This window comes from Exserohilum turcica, assembly GCF_000359705.1.
Source record: "Exserohilum turcica Et28A unplaced genomic scaffold SETTUscaffold_19, whole genome shotgun sequence".
NCBI classification, from domain to species: domain Eukaryota; kingdom Fungi; phylum Ascomycota; class Dothideomycetes; order Pleosporales; family Pleosporaceae; genus Exserohilum; species Exserohilum turcicum.
Genome location: NW_007360014.1, coordinates 580,040 through 595,395, shown reverse-complemented (window position 1 = coordinate 595,395; position 15,356 = coordinate 580,040). Strand labels below are relative to the sequence as shown.

Below are 15,356 nucleotides of genomic sequence, written 5' to 3'. Positions count from 1 at the left end.
CGTCTCCCAATCAAAGCAGTTGCTTGACAGCGATTAAAAGCCGACTCCAAGCCATGTCTGCTAGTCTGACAGGGTAATTCGCGCGTGCCATCCATGGTACAGCCACCTTGCCACCCACCCCTTCCCAAGCGAGCGCATTAGCCCAAACGCAATATGTAGGGGCTGGAATCCTGCTAATGCCAGAAAAACGTGGCTTACAGCAGCTTACATGGTGTGTATGCATGCCCTGTATGCATGCATGGGAAGTGGGAGAGCGAGTGCAAGAGAGTGTGAACACATGATACTTTTATCTAAGTGGCGCGCGTGCTCGCCTTAAAGCTGATTGAAAATAACATATGAAGCCACGGCGAACTTACTTCTTGCTGAGAATTTCAAAAAAAAACGTCTGTTGTCGTGCTTATTTGTTTAGTTTCCCCTACTTTACTCTACCTCCAGGTAAATAAAAAAAAGAAGAAGAAGAAGAAGAAGGAGAGGTTTCCAACTACATACAACCATGCACCACCACGTATTCCTACCCGAACTCCTACTCCACATTGTCTCGTTTCTGCCCGCCGCAGACATAGCGAGCTGCCACGCGGTGTCGCGCGCATGGAGAAACATGCTTAGGACCAGTTTGCCCGCTCGCATGCGTCCTTTACCCGACAATTGCACTACTGCCATTACTACTACTACTACTACTACTACTATTACAACTACCACAACGACTCACGCCGCACACTCATCACCAACACCACCACCACCACCACCCGCCCAACCACATCTCGACGACCAAATTTGGCGGCGCCCGCTTCCAAAGTCCGTGTGCTCGCTGGCCCACGACATCCAGTACCAGACGTGCCAGTGGCTCAATCCCACGATGCTAATCGACATTTCGGAGGAGTACTACGCGTGGCACGAAGGGGCGTATAGTACGCTTTTGAATGCGCTGCTGCCGCATTTACATCCGATGCTGGGCAGGCACGTGTACGACTTGCTAGGCGGGATCGAGGACATTGCAAAAGGGAATATGGGGGCGTGTGTGCGGACCAAGATGAGTGTGGGCGAGTTTGAAGATATGTTTGGGGGCGAGGCCGAGGCCGAGAGGTACTTGACTAGGCCGTTGACGAGGAGCGTTGAGATTTACTGTGTCTCGGGTGCGGTGTGGGATACAGGGTATAAGAATGTGCAGTCGAGAGCTGCGTATAGCGAGTGGCAGCAGCGCTGTGTGCGGGTCGAGCGAGAAAAAGGAGTTAGGATGTGCGATGTTGTCGAGGAGCTGAGGGGGGTGTTGAAGCCTGAGGATTTCGCTCAGCAAGAAGGCAATGCCGAGATTTTGCTCCAGTGGCAGATGGCGGACCTTCGTGCGACATCTGCTAATTTCGGGGGTATCAATAGCATATGGTGATGCGTGGTGAGGACATCTACTGCTACTATCAATGAGATGGCCATGACGGAGCTCGCCACAACCAAGTGGCGGACTTTCGAAGGGCAATCTCCGTAGCACGCCGGTCTATGTCAAGAATCACATGGATCAGTGATGGTGGGATCCGGCCACAAAGGAAGATCTGGCGGAAACCATACTCCACGAGTGTCGGGTTAAGCAGATGGTAATGGTGGTCGGACTTCAACTTCTCAGCGCTACACCACTTTCTAAACAGATCATCAGCGAAAAGGAGAATCATTCTATTATTCGTACACAAGATAGGGCCAGCCACCTTGGGCGGCGGGTTGGCAAACAGGAATTTGATACAAGAAGAAACGTAATACGGTCTACTTTCGATCTATCGCTGGCACCAGGCTGCCAAAATTAGGGCAAACTGTACATGACTTAAAAGTTCATCAGATCTGGTATGCGTTAGCTTCAAGCACTTGGCATTTACGGACTGCTACTCACCTCGTCCAAAAAGTGCTCTCTTTGTCCAGTCCATGGCAAGCAAGCACCTTGTTCTGAAACTGACACTCTCGGCGAAATACACTCCTCTCCACAGGTAGACAGCTAGTAGGCCTCCACTAAGACCGTAGCCATTGTAGTCGAAGATTGCCGCGTTGCCGATGTATGCCAAGGAACCCAGGTGCTTGTATTCAAAAGCCTTGTATACTGCATCGTCCAAATCGCCATAGTCGACATTGTTCATAGCCATGCCAGGTGCTGCTTGAGCAATCTTGTTGAACTTGCGACCGAGGTATTCGCCCTGCTGGTTAGCACGCTGGGCGGTGGCGGGAAGCGAGGTAAGCTTGGAGTCGATTTGGAAGAGAAGCTCTCTAAGCTCGCCAAAATCAAGCGTGCCAGACTTGTCCTTGTCGTATTGTTCAAAGAGCTTGTCTAGGCGGCGGAGATGGTTAGCTGCTTGAGGGAATCGTTGCTTGACGCGCTTGGCGATGCCGCGCCAGTCCGAGTAGGATATTTGCAGTTTTTCGGGGTCCTTGCCCTTTTCCCAGGCTGTGGTACGAAGAAAGTTTACAATGTGGTCTGAGACATTGTTTTGCACAGTTGCACAGTCGCCAATGGCATAGACGTCTCCAAGGGGCGATCCGTTGAGGCGGAGATGTGTGTCGGTTTCTAGGGCGTGCTTGTTGTTTTGGCCGTCGAGCTTCGCCGCGAGACGCTTGCAAAAGTCTGTTTGAGCGACACCAGTAGACCAGAGACAGAAGCCCATGGGGATTTCCTTGGTGATGACCTTGCCGTTTTCGTCTTTTTGTGAGAAGAGAATCTTGTCAGACTGGACTTCCTTGACGCGCGAGTTGGTGAGGATGTCGACCGAGTCGTGTGCAAATCGCTGCTCGGCGTACTGAGATAGAGCTTCTTCGTAGGTGTTGAGGATGTGACTGCGCGATTGGATCACATGGACAGAGATCTCATTGCGCAAAATCTTGGGGTAAAGCTTGCAGAGGTCCTCGTTTAGCATGTCGTAGAGCTCAGCCGCAAACTCTACACCGGTTGGTCCGCCACCGCAAACCACAAAAGACAAGAGCCGCCTCCTCTCGTCGTCGGATGTTGTCGGAAGGCATGCATTTTCCAGGTTTTTGACTACTTGATTGCGGATGATCCTAGCGTCGCTGATATCCTTGAGGAAATGGCAGTGCTCCAAACCCTTGACACCGTGTGAGTTTGAAACCGATCCAACACCAATCACCAGCTTATCGTAGGGGACGTAGAAGCGTTGTTCCTTGCCTTGGTCGTCTATGGCAGAGCATTCGACGAGCTTCTCCGAGAACTCGACGTCTTCAGCTTTTGCCTTGAGGAAATGTCCGTGTACTCTCCTGATAATCCTCCGCACGGGCTCGACAAGAGAGCGCAGTTCTAGTGTACCTACAGTCGCCGACGGCAGCATAGGTGTGAAGAGAAATGTGTTGGATGGCGAGATGACTGTCACGTGGTAATCGTCTTCATTCAGGTGCTTGAGGAGCGCGACACTGCCCCATCCCGTGCCTAGTATGACCAGCTTCGGCTTGTGCTTGAGTTCCTTGTTCTCGGGGCTTTCATCATCGTCGACAAAGTAGTTGGCGATTGGCAGGTTCTTGGGTCCGCCTCGTGGCGGGTTCAGGGCAAGCTCTGAGACAGGCAAGTCTTGGGTTATCGGGTCGTCGTTGTACGTGTAGGCATCGTAGACGAAGAAGGCGACGACGAGAACGCCGCTGACGAGGACAAAGGACCCGAGCGTTGTGATTGTCCTGTACGTGTACCGTGCTAGCCGCGACCTTTCAGCTGGGTGCGTCTTGGATGCCTTGTTTCGTATCGCGGTAGCGGCGGGGTACTGCTTGCTCAACGGAGAGGCGTGAAGGGTCGCGCGTTTGGATGCAGAAACGAGGCCTCGACTGCTGAAGGATGTGCGGAATTGAGCAGCTGGGGCTCGAGACAGTCTTGTGCAGAGAATGGAGGCTCTAGAGGTGGCATTGTAGCCGCGCGATAGCGATGCGGCGTGTCGTGGCAGCATGGCGGAAGCTCGGAGCTGCCGCGATGCAGCGGGAAGCTGGCGTGGAAAGCGGGTGGGCGGGGAGGTGAGGGCAACAAGACGCCCCGGGTAGGTTTGGTAGCAATTGAAGGGCAATTGCTCGATCAATGGCGTGGTATCATGTAGGGAGATAAGTAAAAAGAGCAATCTGGATATGTCACGGTTGCGTGCCGGGCAGGAAAGCGCGCAAATGTTTGTCGCCAGGGCTTGGTTACGTCACCATCAATAATGCAGGCGAGACCAGCCCCTGTCGAGTCAACGTGCCTGTCACAACGTCACAACATGGTCCGCACAAGCCTATGCCTTTGCGTATATTTAGAACAGCACTTGTCAACATTAGCATTTCGGTACATGAGCTAACGTCGTCTTCTAGTCGTACAACGGCATTACCATGTTCATGCCTGGCTATGTATTGCGTGTCTCCTGATTCGTATATACACTCGTCGGGCCCCATCAAGCCTCGCGCCGCTAACACGACCATACGCCGACAGTCCCGTTCTTGCGTCCTTCCACGAGGTATCCGTCCTTGATCCTGACATGCTCGATGATGGAGTGTGTCGTTGTGTCTTCTTCGTTGGCCCCAGGTCCACAGTTCCAGTGTCTTCCGTCCGTCTTGTCGTAGACCTTGACCACGTCCTCGCCCGCTGCAGCGACAATCCGGCGCGAGTCGAACATCATGCTGGTCACAGGGCCGTCGTAGGCGTAGGCGTCGGCGATGGCGCCGGTTCGGAGATCCCAGATCTGGCCTCAGTTAGCGACTCACGTGTCCGCCGCGCTGGATTCAACTTACACGAATGCTCCTGTCGGCGCTGCCCGTCACAAGATGAACATCGTCGAACTGCAGAGCAGTCACAGGCCCAGTGTGGCCAACAAGACTCCGGTGCACCTGGCCGCTTCGCAGATCCCACAGGCGCACCATGCCGTCGGCGGTACCACAGGCGAGTGCGGCGTCGAAGACCTGGATGGCTCCTACGAAATCAGCAGACGAGTCCGTCGAACGTCCAGTCTGTTTCCATGAGGTGTTGGTAGTGTTTGCGGCTGTTGCTTGTGCAGCAGCCCAGAGCACGTCGAGCGTCTGCACACATCGTCCTTTGACAAGATCCCATTGCCGGAGCGTCTTGTCGGCAGAACCAGAAACCAGTGTGTCACCGCGGAAGTGGAGAGCAGTGACTTCGTCAACATGCGACTCGAGAGAAAACATGGGGCAGTCCTGCATGCTCGTCGACGGGGGCGCAGGCGGTGCGTCTTCGGCGTTTTCAAATGCAAGGCCATCGTCGCTTTCTTCGTCGGGCTTGTTTATCCGGTTGTCCATGGGCGCATACTCGGCTCGGCTCAGGTCCCATAACCGTATCGAGGCGTCGACAGAGCCCGTGGCGACAATGTTGTCTTCAACCTGCAGGCAGCGCACCGAAGAGAGGTGGCCCTCTAGCATTCCTATGCACCGTCCGGCACTGAGATCCCATACGCGTACCGTGTCGTCGAGGGCTGCCGTGACCATCATGCCCCAGGGTGCATCAAAGTCCATGGCGGTGATGGACTCCAAGTGCGCGGGCAGTTCCTTGATCTTGGACCCGGGCTGCAGGTGCTCGTGCAGCACGGGCATGGACATGCGTTTTGAAACCCTCTTTGCCTTGCCTCTTGTCCGGGGCGACGAGGGTATCTTCTGGTATATCGACTCGGACATGAACTCGCCCTTGCCCTCGGACTGCTCGTCGCTGGTCTGCGAGCCGGCCGTCTTGGGCGCGAGGGCGGCCTCGTCGTCGAGCTCTTCCTGCAGGTCCTCGATCTGGTTGTCCACCGTCAGCAGGTCCTGCTCCAGCTCGCCTTCTTCCAGCTCCAGCCCCGCCAGCCGGTCAATGACCATCTTGCGCATCGTGTTGAGGTTGGCAATCTTGTTGTCGATCTCGTGGATCTCGGCCACGCACATGTGCTTGCGCACGCCCATCATCTCAAGGCGATGGGCCATGGTCTCGCGCTGGTTCTTGAGCTTGCGCATCGACGGCGGCACGTTGGGGTCTTCATCCTCGAGGCCGGCGCCAATCAGCCTCTGGCCCCGCGCATTGTGGCGTCCATGGGAGCGCGGGCTGCTGTCGGGCTTGTCTGGCAGCGAGGCCTCGAAGCCCTGGAACAGCGAAAACTCGCTGTTGTCCTCGGGAATGTTGGCGAGCAGGTCGTTTGGAATGTAGGCGAGGGCGCGCTGCTGAATCTCGGGCACGGATATGCGCGAGCGCACAAGCTCGCGGGGGGTCGTCTGGGCGAAGGAGAAGACGGAGCGCTGCATCAAGGGCCGGCGAAGCTCGCGGTGAAGCTCCCCAATGGCGTTCTGGTAGTGCTGGGTGACGCCCTCGGCGCCAATTAAGCTGCCAGCGGTCGCCGTGACTTTTTTGCCAAAGGCCTGCAGATGGCGGGTCTAGCGAGCATTAGCATGAGCCTGTGTGCGGCCATGGAAATTGCAGTGGGGCCGTTACATCTGGCAGCGAGTCGATAAAGCTGCCCTCGTCGTCGTCGCCGGCACGGCGGGGGCGCTGCGAGGGGCGCGGAGGGCGCGGGCTGGTCGACCTCCCGCGGCCTGGAGAAGCATGGCGGGCGGTTGACGAGGCCATGCGGGCGCTGGTCGTGGAGGGGGAGGAGTGGCGGGACGGTCAAGCAAGCGCGGTGCCGAAGACTTCTTATGTCATCATCTGTGTGAGGGGGCCGGCGGGCCGAGGGGCGCGTGTGGGTGGTGGAGGCGTGGCGGTGGTGATGGCGGGGGATGCTGTCACTGTCGCTCGCTGCGGTTCTCTGCTGCTGGTAGGCAGGTCTGGCCAAGAAGATTCTTTTGGTGTCGTCGAGCGAGTGAGTGCGGGCGGACCTCGCTCTCGTCGGCACCGTCTCTGCGTCATCCGCCGAAGCTGCGCGCCGAAGGTCGGGAACACCGCCATGGCCATGATGACAGCCACCCCTCTTCGATTGCAGCGGCAGCACCAGCAGCAGCTCCTCCTCCTCCCCCTCCCCCCGACGCACCATGGACGCGGCCATCGACCTCACCGACGCCTCCAAGGCCCTCGACCTGGCCAACATCCGCTTCCAGCTCATGTACCTGTGCTCCGCCCACTGCGCCTGACGCCCCCCCACTGATCGTGCCCAGCCGCCTGGAAGACACCATCACCTTCCATCTGATAGAGCGCGTGCAGTTCCCCCTCAACAGCACCATCTACCGCCCCGGCGCCGTCGACATTGGCGATCCCGCCGTCAGCCTGTTTGACTGGATCCTGCGCGAGCAAGAGCGCCTGCAGTCGCTGGTGCGCCGCTACCAGTCGCCCGACGAGTACCCCTTCTTCCCCGACGTCCTCCAGGAGCCCATTCTCAAGCCCATCCACTACCCCCAGATCCTGCACCCCAACAGTGTCAACGTCAACGCCAAGCTCAAGGACTGCTACATCCAGCACATCCTGCCCGCCGCCTGTCTGCAGACCAACCGTGAAGACCGCGGCGAGTCGCAGGAGAACTATGGATCCTCGGCCACGTGCGACGTCCTGACCATCCAGGCCCTCTCCCGCCGCATCCACTTTGGCAAGTTTGTAGCCGAGGCCAAGTTCCAGCAAGAGACGGAGCGCTTTGTCAAGCTGATCAAGGACGAGGACCGCAAGGGCATTGACGAGGCCATCACCAATGCTGCCGTCGAAAAGAAGGTGCTGGAGAGGCTGAGGCTCAAGGCAAAGACATATGGCACCGACCCCGACCTAGGCGCCAACGGCTCGTCCAAGGTAGACGCCGACGCCGTGGTCGCAATGTACAAGGTATGTCATTCACATCATACGAGTAACTGCGTTAACGACAAACTACAGGATTGGGTGATCCCGCTGACCAAGGAAGTCGAGGTAGAATACCTCATGCAGCGGCTAAAGGGCACGCAATGGGAGTAGATTCATAAACGTAACCACATTTCTTGGCCATTTACACTCCATTTCTACCATTCATGCTCTTGAGGAATCGCTCATTGACGTCTTCTGCAGAACGAGAACCTCACAGAGCAACCCTGACTCATCCACGGCCCGAGATTCAGCATACCCCTCCGCAGCCGACCTGGTACATTCTCCCTCAACCGCAACTGACCTACAGCAGCTCATGATGCTTGATTACCCGCGTCTCCATGTCCATATTGCGCGCTTCCTCCTTCCACCCGGACAAGCTTTCTCTCCAACCTCTGATCCCGCGTACTAAGATAGGTCCGCCAAACCCAGTGCCCGCACATACTCAAAAACAGCGACGCACTCGCAGTACCCGCAACAATATACATAGGAAAAGGCAACCCTGGCTCTGCAAACGAGGATAACATACTCAGCAAGATGCCAGTCGCCAGCCCGATACCCACGCACAGCTGCTGATACTCATCACCTTGGTTAACAAAATAAGGATGTTGAGCCACAAGAAGATACATGCACAGCATAAACACATAGGCCATCGTCGACGGGTTGTCAATCATCTTGACGACCCAGCTCGGTTTGCGGTTCCACGCCGTATGATCCCTCGACAAGCCGTAGTTGCGCAGCACATGGAGGACATTGACCTGGGTGTAGAAGAGCAACCACGACGCCGTGAACTCTGGTCGCTTTTGCTGCAGCTCTACAACACCATAGGTATATGCTATCGCCTTGCGGCTTTTCTTCCCACTTTTGTCGTCTTGGGCTCGGTCCCACCTGCGTGCCATCCGATCAGCAGACGCCAAATTCACACGCAGTGACAGTGCGACATTCTTGTCCTCGGCGACCCATATCAGTGGCGTGGTTGAGCGTCCGTTACTCTCACGTTCGGAAAAGACTTGTTTGACGAGTTTCCTGACACTCGAGTGGTCACCATTGTGCGGATTTGAAGAGTGCAAAGGCCGGCCTATTGTGGAAATGTACGTGTATGTCCATGATTTGGGTGTTTGCATTCGTTGCCCTGAACGAGGAGAGCGCGCGTCGTGAATTTTGATTATATCAACGGTTGAGTCGGTAAGAGAGTCGTTTGTGAAAAGCTCCTCTGTGGTGGGCAGTGTGTAGAGAGGTGCCTTGTAGTCTTGGGGTGTGGCTGCCATGGTGAGAACAACAGTTGCGGGACTGTGCGATGATTTCGTGATGTGTGTGAACAGGTCAGGAGCAGAAAAGGTTACGGGAGTCTTATCAGTGTTGGTTGAGAGGCTGTGTGCAGGATGCGCCTACACCTACGTCATTCAGTTGAAGGATTCAGATGCGCTGACACCTTCGTCATGCAGTTGACGGATTCAGATGCACTTAGTTTCACGACAGCCTGTGGCCGAAGCTACATCCGCAAGTCCTTTTCCAATGGACATCATTTCGAGGACCCGAGTCTCGCATTACAAGGATTTCAATCACGGCAACATGTCGAATCATTCCTCAACTACCTACACTACCTCGACTTGTCCAGCTGCCATGGCCTTCTCGTCCCGCACTGCCATAGTCTCATCTCGACTCTCTCTCAATTCCTCCACCAGGATGCCATGCGCCTTGAACGCAGGCTTAATGTTAAACAAGTCATCCATGCGCTCGAGCGGAATGCCCTTTGTCTCTGGGATCAAGAAGAATCTACCGCACATTAGTTTTTATTCCTCGAAACAACCACTTGAAAACGAGCAAGAGAGGGGGAACTTACACAAAGGGAATCGAAAGCAGCATGAGCGAGGCGAAAAACATGTACACGCCATATCCCATTGTGCTGAACATTTGCGGGGTAAAGCGCGAGATGATGAAGTTCCAGAACCAGTTGTTCGCGGCGGCGAAAGCCTGGCCCAGCGAGCGCGTCTGCTGGCTGTACATTTCCGAGTTGATGACCCAGGGCGTGCCGTTCCACGAGGGCGTGTAGAAGGCGGTCCAGAGGTAGAAGAAGAAGATTGCGCTGATGCCGCCGGGCGAGAGGTCGCCGTTTGCGGATTTGTGATTGGCAGGATCCGCAATCTTGATGTAGGCTGCAATGTACCACAGGCAGAGGGAGCCGCCCAGGGCGCCGATCATGAGCAGCTTGGTGCGGCCCAGGTGGTCAATCATCCAGAGGAGCCAGACAAACGTCATAACCGTCTTGACGACGCCGAAGATGCCCGTGGTGAGAAAGCCCTCGGTGACACCTAGACTCTTGAATACGGTTGGCGAGTAGTAGTTGATGGCGTTGATGCCCGAGCCGTTCTGCCAGAGAAACAGGATACCACCGAGCGAGATGCGGTAGAGCACCTTGCGTTGCTTGAGAGCGAGAAACTGTTTCCAGAAGCCAGGACCGACGGTGATGCGGTCGTGCTCAATCTGCGCGTCGATGGCCTCGACCTCTTCCACAATGTACGGGTGGTCCTCGGCGAGATTCCGGATCCAGCACAGGTCTTTCAGTCCCTGCTCGCGCTTGCCCTTGGTCAAGCACCATCGCGGTGATTCGGGCATCCAGAGGGCGCCGATGAGCAGGCATCCGGCGGGGATCAGCTGAACGGCGAATGGGATAAGCCACTGCTTATGGGACGGTGCCATGGTCTCTTGGAGTCCGTAGTTGATCCAACTACGCCATTGTCAGTTTTCATAATTCTGTGAAAAACGAGGTCAAAAGAGATAGGATGAAGGGTAAACTGACAAGCCAACCAGTCCACCAACCTGCCATCCCAGCTCGTAAATGCCGACCAAGCGTCCACGCACGGCCGGAGGGGACAGTTCTGAAATGTAAATTGGAACCATGTTACTGCAGCCGCCAACCCCCAGACCAGCGAGTACACGGCCGCCGATAATCAAGCCTAGACCTCGCTCACCGTTGGCACCAAGCATGAGGCCGGCACCGAGGATAAACTAAACAGCAACTTCTCGTCAGTCGTCTTCCTTGACCAGCAGACCGCCTTTCAAGATTCCACGCAAGAAAATACTACTCACAATCAAGACCCAAAGAATCAGCGACTTCCTCCTCCCGACATAGTAACTCGACACATATGCGCCAAAGGCACCGAAAAAGGCCCCGGCCTGGTAAACAGACACAATGTTCGCCTTTGTAGTGTTGAGGTGCGACTGACTCATCTCTGCAAAGCGGAATTCCTTGATGAAGGACGGCAGCGCCAGCGTAGTACCGATAAAGGCCGAGTCATAACCAATCATGCACGAGGCCCATGACGCGACGCAGGCAGCTGTGTAGACGCGCCAGTTGTACACGGCCTTTGGCGTTGGCCTGTCCTCGATGAGGGTGAGGAGACCCATTGTGGTAGCGAGTATGTATTGCTGTTCTCTGGGATCCGGCGGCGTGGTTCGACTCCCAGCGGACTGGCGGTGTCCGTACTAGCTGGGGGGGAGCGGGGACAGCGGTGCTAGTAAGAAGGAGAGTAGGAGGGAGTGTAAGTATGTATGTATGTCTGTATGTCTGTGTAAAGAAAAGGTGAGTAAACCTCGGTAGTAATCCACCCAATTGCTTCTAACCCAAGTAACAACTAGTGCTTGTAAAAACGAAGCAATTCCCCGGGGAAACCTGCATGTAGCTATCCAGCCGAGAAATTCACCGTCCAACTAAGCCTGTCCTTTTCTTCACAAGAGTGGAGCCCTCACACACACACACACATGCGCAAGACACTCACACACACACACCACAAGACAAGCACACTCGTATATCCCCACGGGGAACACCAAAACAAGGGGCGGGAAAAAGGGAACGTGCTAGACGCAAAGCGGTGTGAAAGAACATGGGCTTGGTATCGTGGGTGCAATCCCCCAAGCCACACGTCTCCCCCAATGAGGGGGCCCAAGGAAGAAAAGAGGAAAAAAACTTATCCTTGAGGCTCGTGCCTCCGGTATCGCTTTCCCACATGCCGTTAGCCAAAAACACACACACACACACACACACACACATACATACATACACACATACAAGTAGAAGATTTTTTTGCCCCGAAGGCTACACCCTTCCGACTTTTCCCCACTGGATTAAACCGCTTGGAGACAAACGGGATTGCGGGGAAGGAAAAGGGAAGAGGGGGGGGGGAGGGTAGTTGAGTGTCGCCAGCATTCTGCCGTGGGGCTTTTCTTCCCCCGCAAATCGGATGCTACGCCCAGCATATTGGCAAGAAGTCAGCTTGGAATTCCCTTTTTCCACACTCTGCGAGCCGGCGATGACGACGGCACGCTTAGCAGGGTCCTTGTTTGGGGGAGGGGGGGGGAAGTGTGTGGCGGGCCTTGTACATGGGGTTGCATAATGTACATACATACATGCATACATACACATGTACACATAGGCAAGTAGATGAGATCTCGCATCGTAGCGCGTGTCCTTTTCCGTACTGTAAGTATCCCTGTTCGATATGGAGCGCACCCCGCAGCGCGAGGCGCACATGCACATGAACATGAACCAACCCATGCATGCATGCATCGGCCCGTGGCCTCGGACACCGACCGGCTCTGCCACTGCCACTGCCACTGCCTCTCCAAGTACCTGACTCTTGGCCGTCTCCACATCCTGGCGACAGGGAGTTTTTTTTTCCTGTGCTTCTGACTGGCTGGTCCGGGGGCACGGGGGTTTGCGATTTGGGCGGGTGAAAATGGACTTGTAGACTGAGGTATGTGCAAACGACGACGACGACGACGACGAATGCAAGCTGGCGGGGGAAAAACTAAACAAAACAGTGCATGAGAATTTTTTTTCTTCTTTTGTTCACATACATGCACAGTTGGGGGTTGATGATATTGTGGTCTGCGGCTTAACTGGATGCGGTAATGCTATCTGTCTAACCTATCTGCATACCTATCTAATCTCGCTTTCTCTCTCTCTCTCTCTCTCTTTTTCTGGGCGTGTCAAATCTGTCAAACTTCAACCACACACTCACTCACAACTCGCAATGTCGACCGAAACCACCACTACCAACAACAACAACAACAACAACATACCAGACACATCCGCCACAGAGCGCCATGGCTACCTCTTCGGCCACCCAATCGCACACTCCATGTCGCCGCTGCTGCACAAGACCGTGTACGACAGCCTAGGCCTAGACTGGGCACAGTATCCCCTCGACTCGACAGACATGTCGCTGTTCCTGCGACTGATCAAGGACCCGCAATTCTACGGTAAGTAAAAAATAGCCGTCTTGACATGCATTTACGGGCAAAACACCGCCGCGTGCAAGATACTTTACTTACCATGATGTTGAAAAGGTGCATCGGTGACTATGCCGCATAAAGTGGCTATACTGCCGCATCTCGATGGCTTGACGGAGGAAGGTCGCGATGTCGGGGCTGTGAATACCCTGTTCGTCCAGCAGGACCCTCTGACGGGCAACAGAGTATACATGGGCACCAACACCGATGTGATTGGCATTCGCGACGCCTTTGCCTACAACGTCGATGCGTTCATGTATGAGAACAGGCCTGCGCTGGTCATTGGCGGCGGAGGCGCAGCAAGAAGTGCAGTCTATGCGTTGCGGAAATGGATGAAAGCCAGCGCTATTTATCTCGTGAGTAATATCCCAGAAAAGGAGAAGAAAAAAGCAGGCTATTCCAAACTCTAGGTTGAAGAGTACTAATGTAGGCATGTAGGTCAATAGAGACGCATCCGAGGTTGAGGCTGTAATCAGTGAATGCCAATCCCGCGGCTACGGCGACTCGCTCGTTCACGTCTCTACTATCTCACAAGCCCAGCATCTACCCGGCGTCGGCGCAATAGTAGCATGCGTGCCAAACTTTCCGCCTGTTACGCCCCAGGAACTCGAGGCCCGCAACATCCTTTCTTGTTTCCTGCAAAAGTCGCACAAGGGTGCGCTGCTGGAAATGTGCTACCACCCTTCGCCTTGGACCGAGATTGCTGCCATCGGCAAGAGCGAGGGCTGGCAGGTTGTGCTGGGAACTGAAGCCCTGATTTACCAGGGACTCGAGCAAGATCGGTATTGGACAGGGAAGGAGGTTAGCGAAATGCCTGTTGAAAAAGTGCGGCACGCGATTGCGAACAAGCTGAAGGAAGCGAAGCTATAGACGACATTTTGATTATAATCAAAGGTGAGATTCAAAGCTGCCTTCTCGTGAACTCAATCATGCGAACACCGGAATCCCTCGCTGATATCCTGTCTGGCTTCCAGATAGGTTTGCATTGCTGCAATGGCTGGTAGCAAAAGCATGGTCACACTCAGCGTCTGCCCGAATCCCCATACATTCTCTTCGTCGTCTTGCAAACCACAAAACCGCCCTGGATCCTCGGGGGCCGCAAACTTTTGAGTCAAGACCAGCGTTGCTGACAGAATGGCTAGTAGTATTTGGACCACAAATGCAATGGCTGGGTTGAGAAAGAGATATAGCATCAACTGGAGACCGCAACGAGCTGGACACAGGTATCGGACCAGGCAGCTCTTGCTGCGTAGTTCTGTATCCGTCATGCGGCGCACAAGAGCTTGGAACGAATTCACCGACGGTGATTCCACCCCACGACCTTCGGGGTCGTACAAGATGCACACCAGTGCCGTGGAAAAGCCAACCAGTATCAGGAATAGCGGTGCCAAAAACGACAGCCGTTGTGCTCCAGTCTTTATTACTGGCGCTCCGTGGTTCCTGGCCGTCAGGGCGGGAGGCAGGGCGATGGCAGCGATCATCGAGGTCAAAAGGAACACTGCGAAGAAGACGACGAGTGCAAGGCGGATCTTGGCAATGAGCTTGTACTTGCGGAAGTACTTGCGCAGCGTTATGAGAGCTGCGAGGTGCGACGACGAAGATAGAGCGCAGACGTAGAGAATTAAAACGAAGTGAGCGCCTTGCACCCTGAAGGCCTTCTCGGCTACCTGCGTGTACCTATTGAGTAGGAAGAAGCGGAAAGGAGACAGGACCATACTTTTATCCAGCCACTGAGTAATACAGCGTAGCCTGTGATGAGTTGCTGATCGCCAAAGCCAATGATGAGTGGATCCAGAAACGGCCGCCATGCATAATGCTTTTTCCACTCGTTCTCCAGAAAGCGCTCGCGGATATATCTGAATGGGGCTCGAGGTCTAAAATGCCCTTTGGTGTCGAACGCTTGGTCGAGCATCATAGCGAGGATCGAGGCGAATGTCGTCATGAAGCTTGCAATGATGAACGAAAGTACAACCTGGATATCGACATGTAAGCCAGGCACACTTCCAAGGCATTTTCCACATACGCCAATGCCGGCAATGTCGGGCTCAGATGCATTCGCACAGTCGCCACCAAAAGAGTCGATGCTGTCAAATGTGACCCACGGTGGTGCCATGCGACTGTTGAAATGGCTGTGCCGTAGTAATAGAGGAATTATCCAAGGTACAAAGCAAAGATGAGGCCCAACAAGGGGCGTCATCCGCACTTTGAGAGGCGGCGAGGTGAGAGGTGAGGGGCTTGTAGGAAGATGTGCAGGGAGCAATTATGTGAGAATAAGATGGATGGCGAGCATGGCGTTTGCGTGAGGTGTGAAAGTGGGTCGCCTTGTGTCGTGAGGCAAGAG

At 54.9% G+C, this 15,356-nt stretch overlaps 8 protein-coding genes across 8 annotated transcripts; 4 read left to right on the top strand and 4 right to left on the bottom strand.

Moving 5' to 3' along the window:
• Positions 1-856: 856 nt before the first annotated feature.
• On the top strand, positions 857-1,384 carry SETTUDRAFT_39420 (uncharacterized protein; the record flags this gene model as incomplete). The annotated part of the gene is made up of 1 exon (XM_008026546.1): positions 857-1,384. The coding sequence occupies one exon, from the start codon at positions 857-859 to the stop codon at positions 1,382-1,384; it is 528 nt and encodes a 175-aa protein (XP_008024737.1).
• A 423-nt stretch (positions 1,385-1,807) lies between these two features.
• Positions 1,808-3,914, bottom strand: SETTUDRAFT_161164 (uncharacterized protein; the record flags this gene model as incomplete). Its single annotated transcript, XM_008026657.1, has 2 exons — positions 1,808-1,824; positions 1,874-3,914. 2 exons carry the CDS (start codon positions 3,912-3,914, stop codon positions 1,808-1,810), a joined length of 2,058 nt encoding a protein of 685 aa, XP_008024848.1.
• Positions 3,915-4,294: 380 nt separating this feature from the next.
• Positions 4,295-6,780, bottom strand: SETTUDRAFT_169054 (uncharacterized protein). Its single transcript, XM_008026656.1, has 3 exons — positions 6,401-6,780; positions 4,723-6,342; positions 4,295-4,673 (listed from the first exon to the last, which is right to left on the bottom strand). Exons 1-3 carry the CDS (start codon positions 6,533-6,535, stop codon positions 4,401-4,403), a joined length of 2,028 nt encoding a protein of 675 aa, XP_008024847.1. The 5' UTR covers positions 6,536-6,780; the 3' UTR covers positions 4,295-4,400.
• A 156-nt stretch (positions 6,781-6,936) lies between these two features.
• Positions 6,937-7,837, top strand: SETTUDRAFT_161162 (uncharacterized protein; the record flags this gene model as incomplete). The annotated part of the gene is made up of 3 exons (XM_008026655.1): positions 6,937-7,007; positions 7,060-7,711; positions 7,760-7,837. 3 exons carry the CDS (start codon positions 6,937-6,939, stop codon positions 7,835-7,837), a joined length of 801 nt encoding a protein of 266 aa, XP_008024846.1.
• A 1,094-nt stretch (positions 7,838-8,931) lies between these two features.
• SETTUDRAFT_169052 (uncharacterized protein) lies at positions 8,932-9,319 on the top strand. Its single transcript, XM_008026654.1, has one exon. The coding sequence runs from the start codon at positions 8,990-8,992 to the stop codon at positions 9,170-9,172; it is 183 nt and encodes a 60-aa protein (XP_008024845.1). The 5' UTR covers positions 8,932-8,989; the 3' UTR covers positions 9,173-9,319.
• SETTUDRAFT_161160 (uncharacterized protein) lies at positions 9,319-11,131 on the bottom strand (the record flags this gene model as incomplete). The annotated part of the gene is made up of 4 exons (XM_008026653.1): positions 9,319-9,499; positions 9,567-10,451; positions 10,524-10,732; positions 10,814-11,131. The coding sequence occupies 4 exons, from the start codon at positions 11,129-11,131 to the stop codon at positions 9,319-9,321; spliced, it is 1,593 nt and encodes a 530-aa protein (XP_008024844.1).
• A 1,625-nt stretch (positions 11,132-12,756) lies between these two features.
• SETTUDRAFT_109311 (uncharacterized protein) lies at positions 12,757-13,885 on the top strand (the record flags this gene model as incomplete). Its single annotated transcript, XM_008026652.1, has 3 exons — positions 12,757-12,985; positions 13,073-13,371; positions 13,454-13,885. 3 exons carry the CDS (start codon positions 12,757-12,759, stop codon positions 13,883-13,885), a joined length of 960 nt encoding a protein of 319 aa, XP_008024843.1.
• Positions 13,886-13,938: 53 nt separating this feature from the next.
• SETTUDRAFT_109368 (uncharacterized protein) lies at positions 13,939-15,128 on the bottom strand (the record flags this gene model as incomplete). The annotated part of the gene is made up of 3 exons (XM_008026651.1): positions 13,939-14,670; positions 14,757-14,987; positions 15,039-15,128. The coding sequence occupies 3 exons, from the start codon at positions 15,126-15,128 to the stop codon at positions 13,939-13,941; spliced, it is 1,053 nt and encodes a 350-aa protein (XP_008024842.1).
• Between the last annotated feature and the right edge of the window lie 228 nt (positions 15,129-15,356).

Coding starts and splice junctions, on each gene's coding strand:
- SETTUDRAFT_169052 (XM_008026654.1), top strand. CDS start 8,990: ATGGTGAGAACAACAGTTGCGGGACTGTGCGATGATTTCGTGATGTGT.
- SETTUDRAFT_169054 (XM_008026656.1), bottom strand. CDS start 6,535: ATGGCCTCGTCAACCGCCCGCCATGCTTCTCCAGGCCGCGGGAGGTCG. Junction 6,343..6,400: donor TTATCGACTCGCTGCCAGAT/GTAACGGCCCCA, acceptor AATGCTCGCTAG/ACCCGCCATCTGCAGGCCTT. Junction 4,674..4,722: donor GCGCCGACAGGAGCATTCGT/GTAAGTTGAATC, acceptor AACTGAGGCCAG/ATCTGGGATCTCCGAACCGG.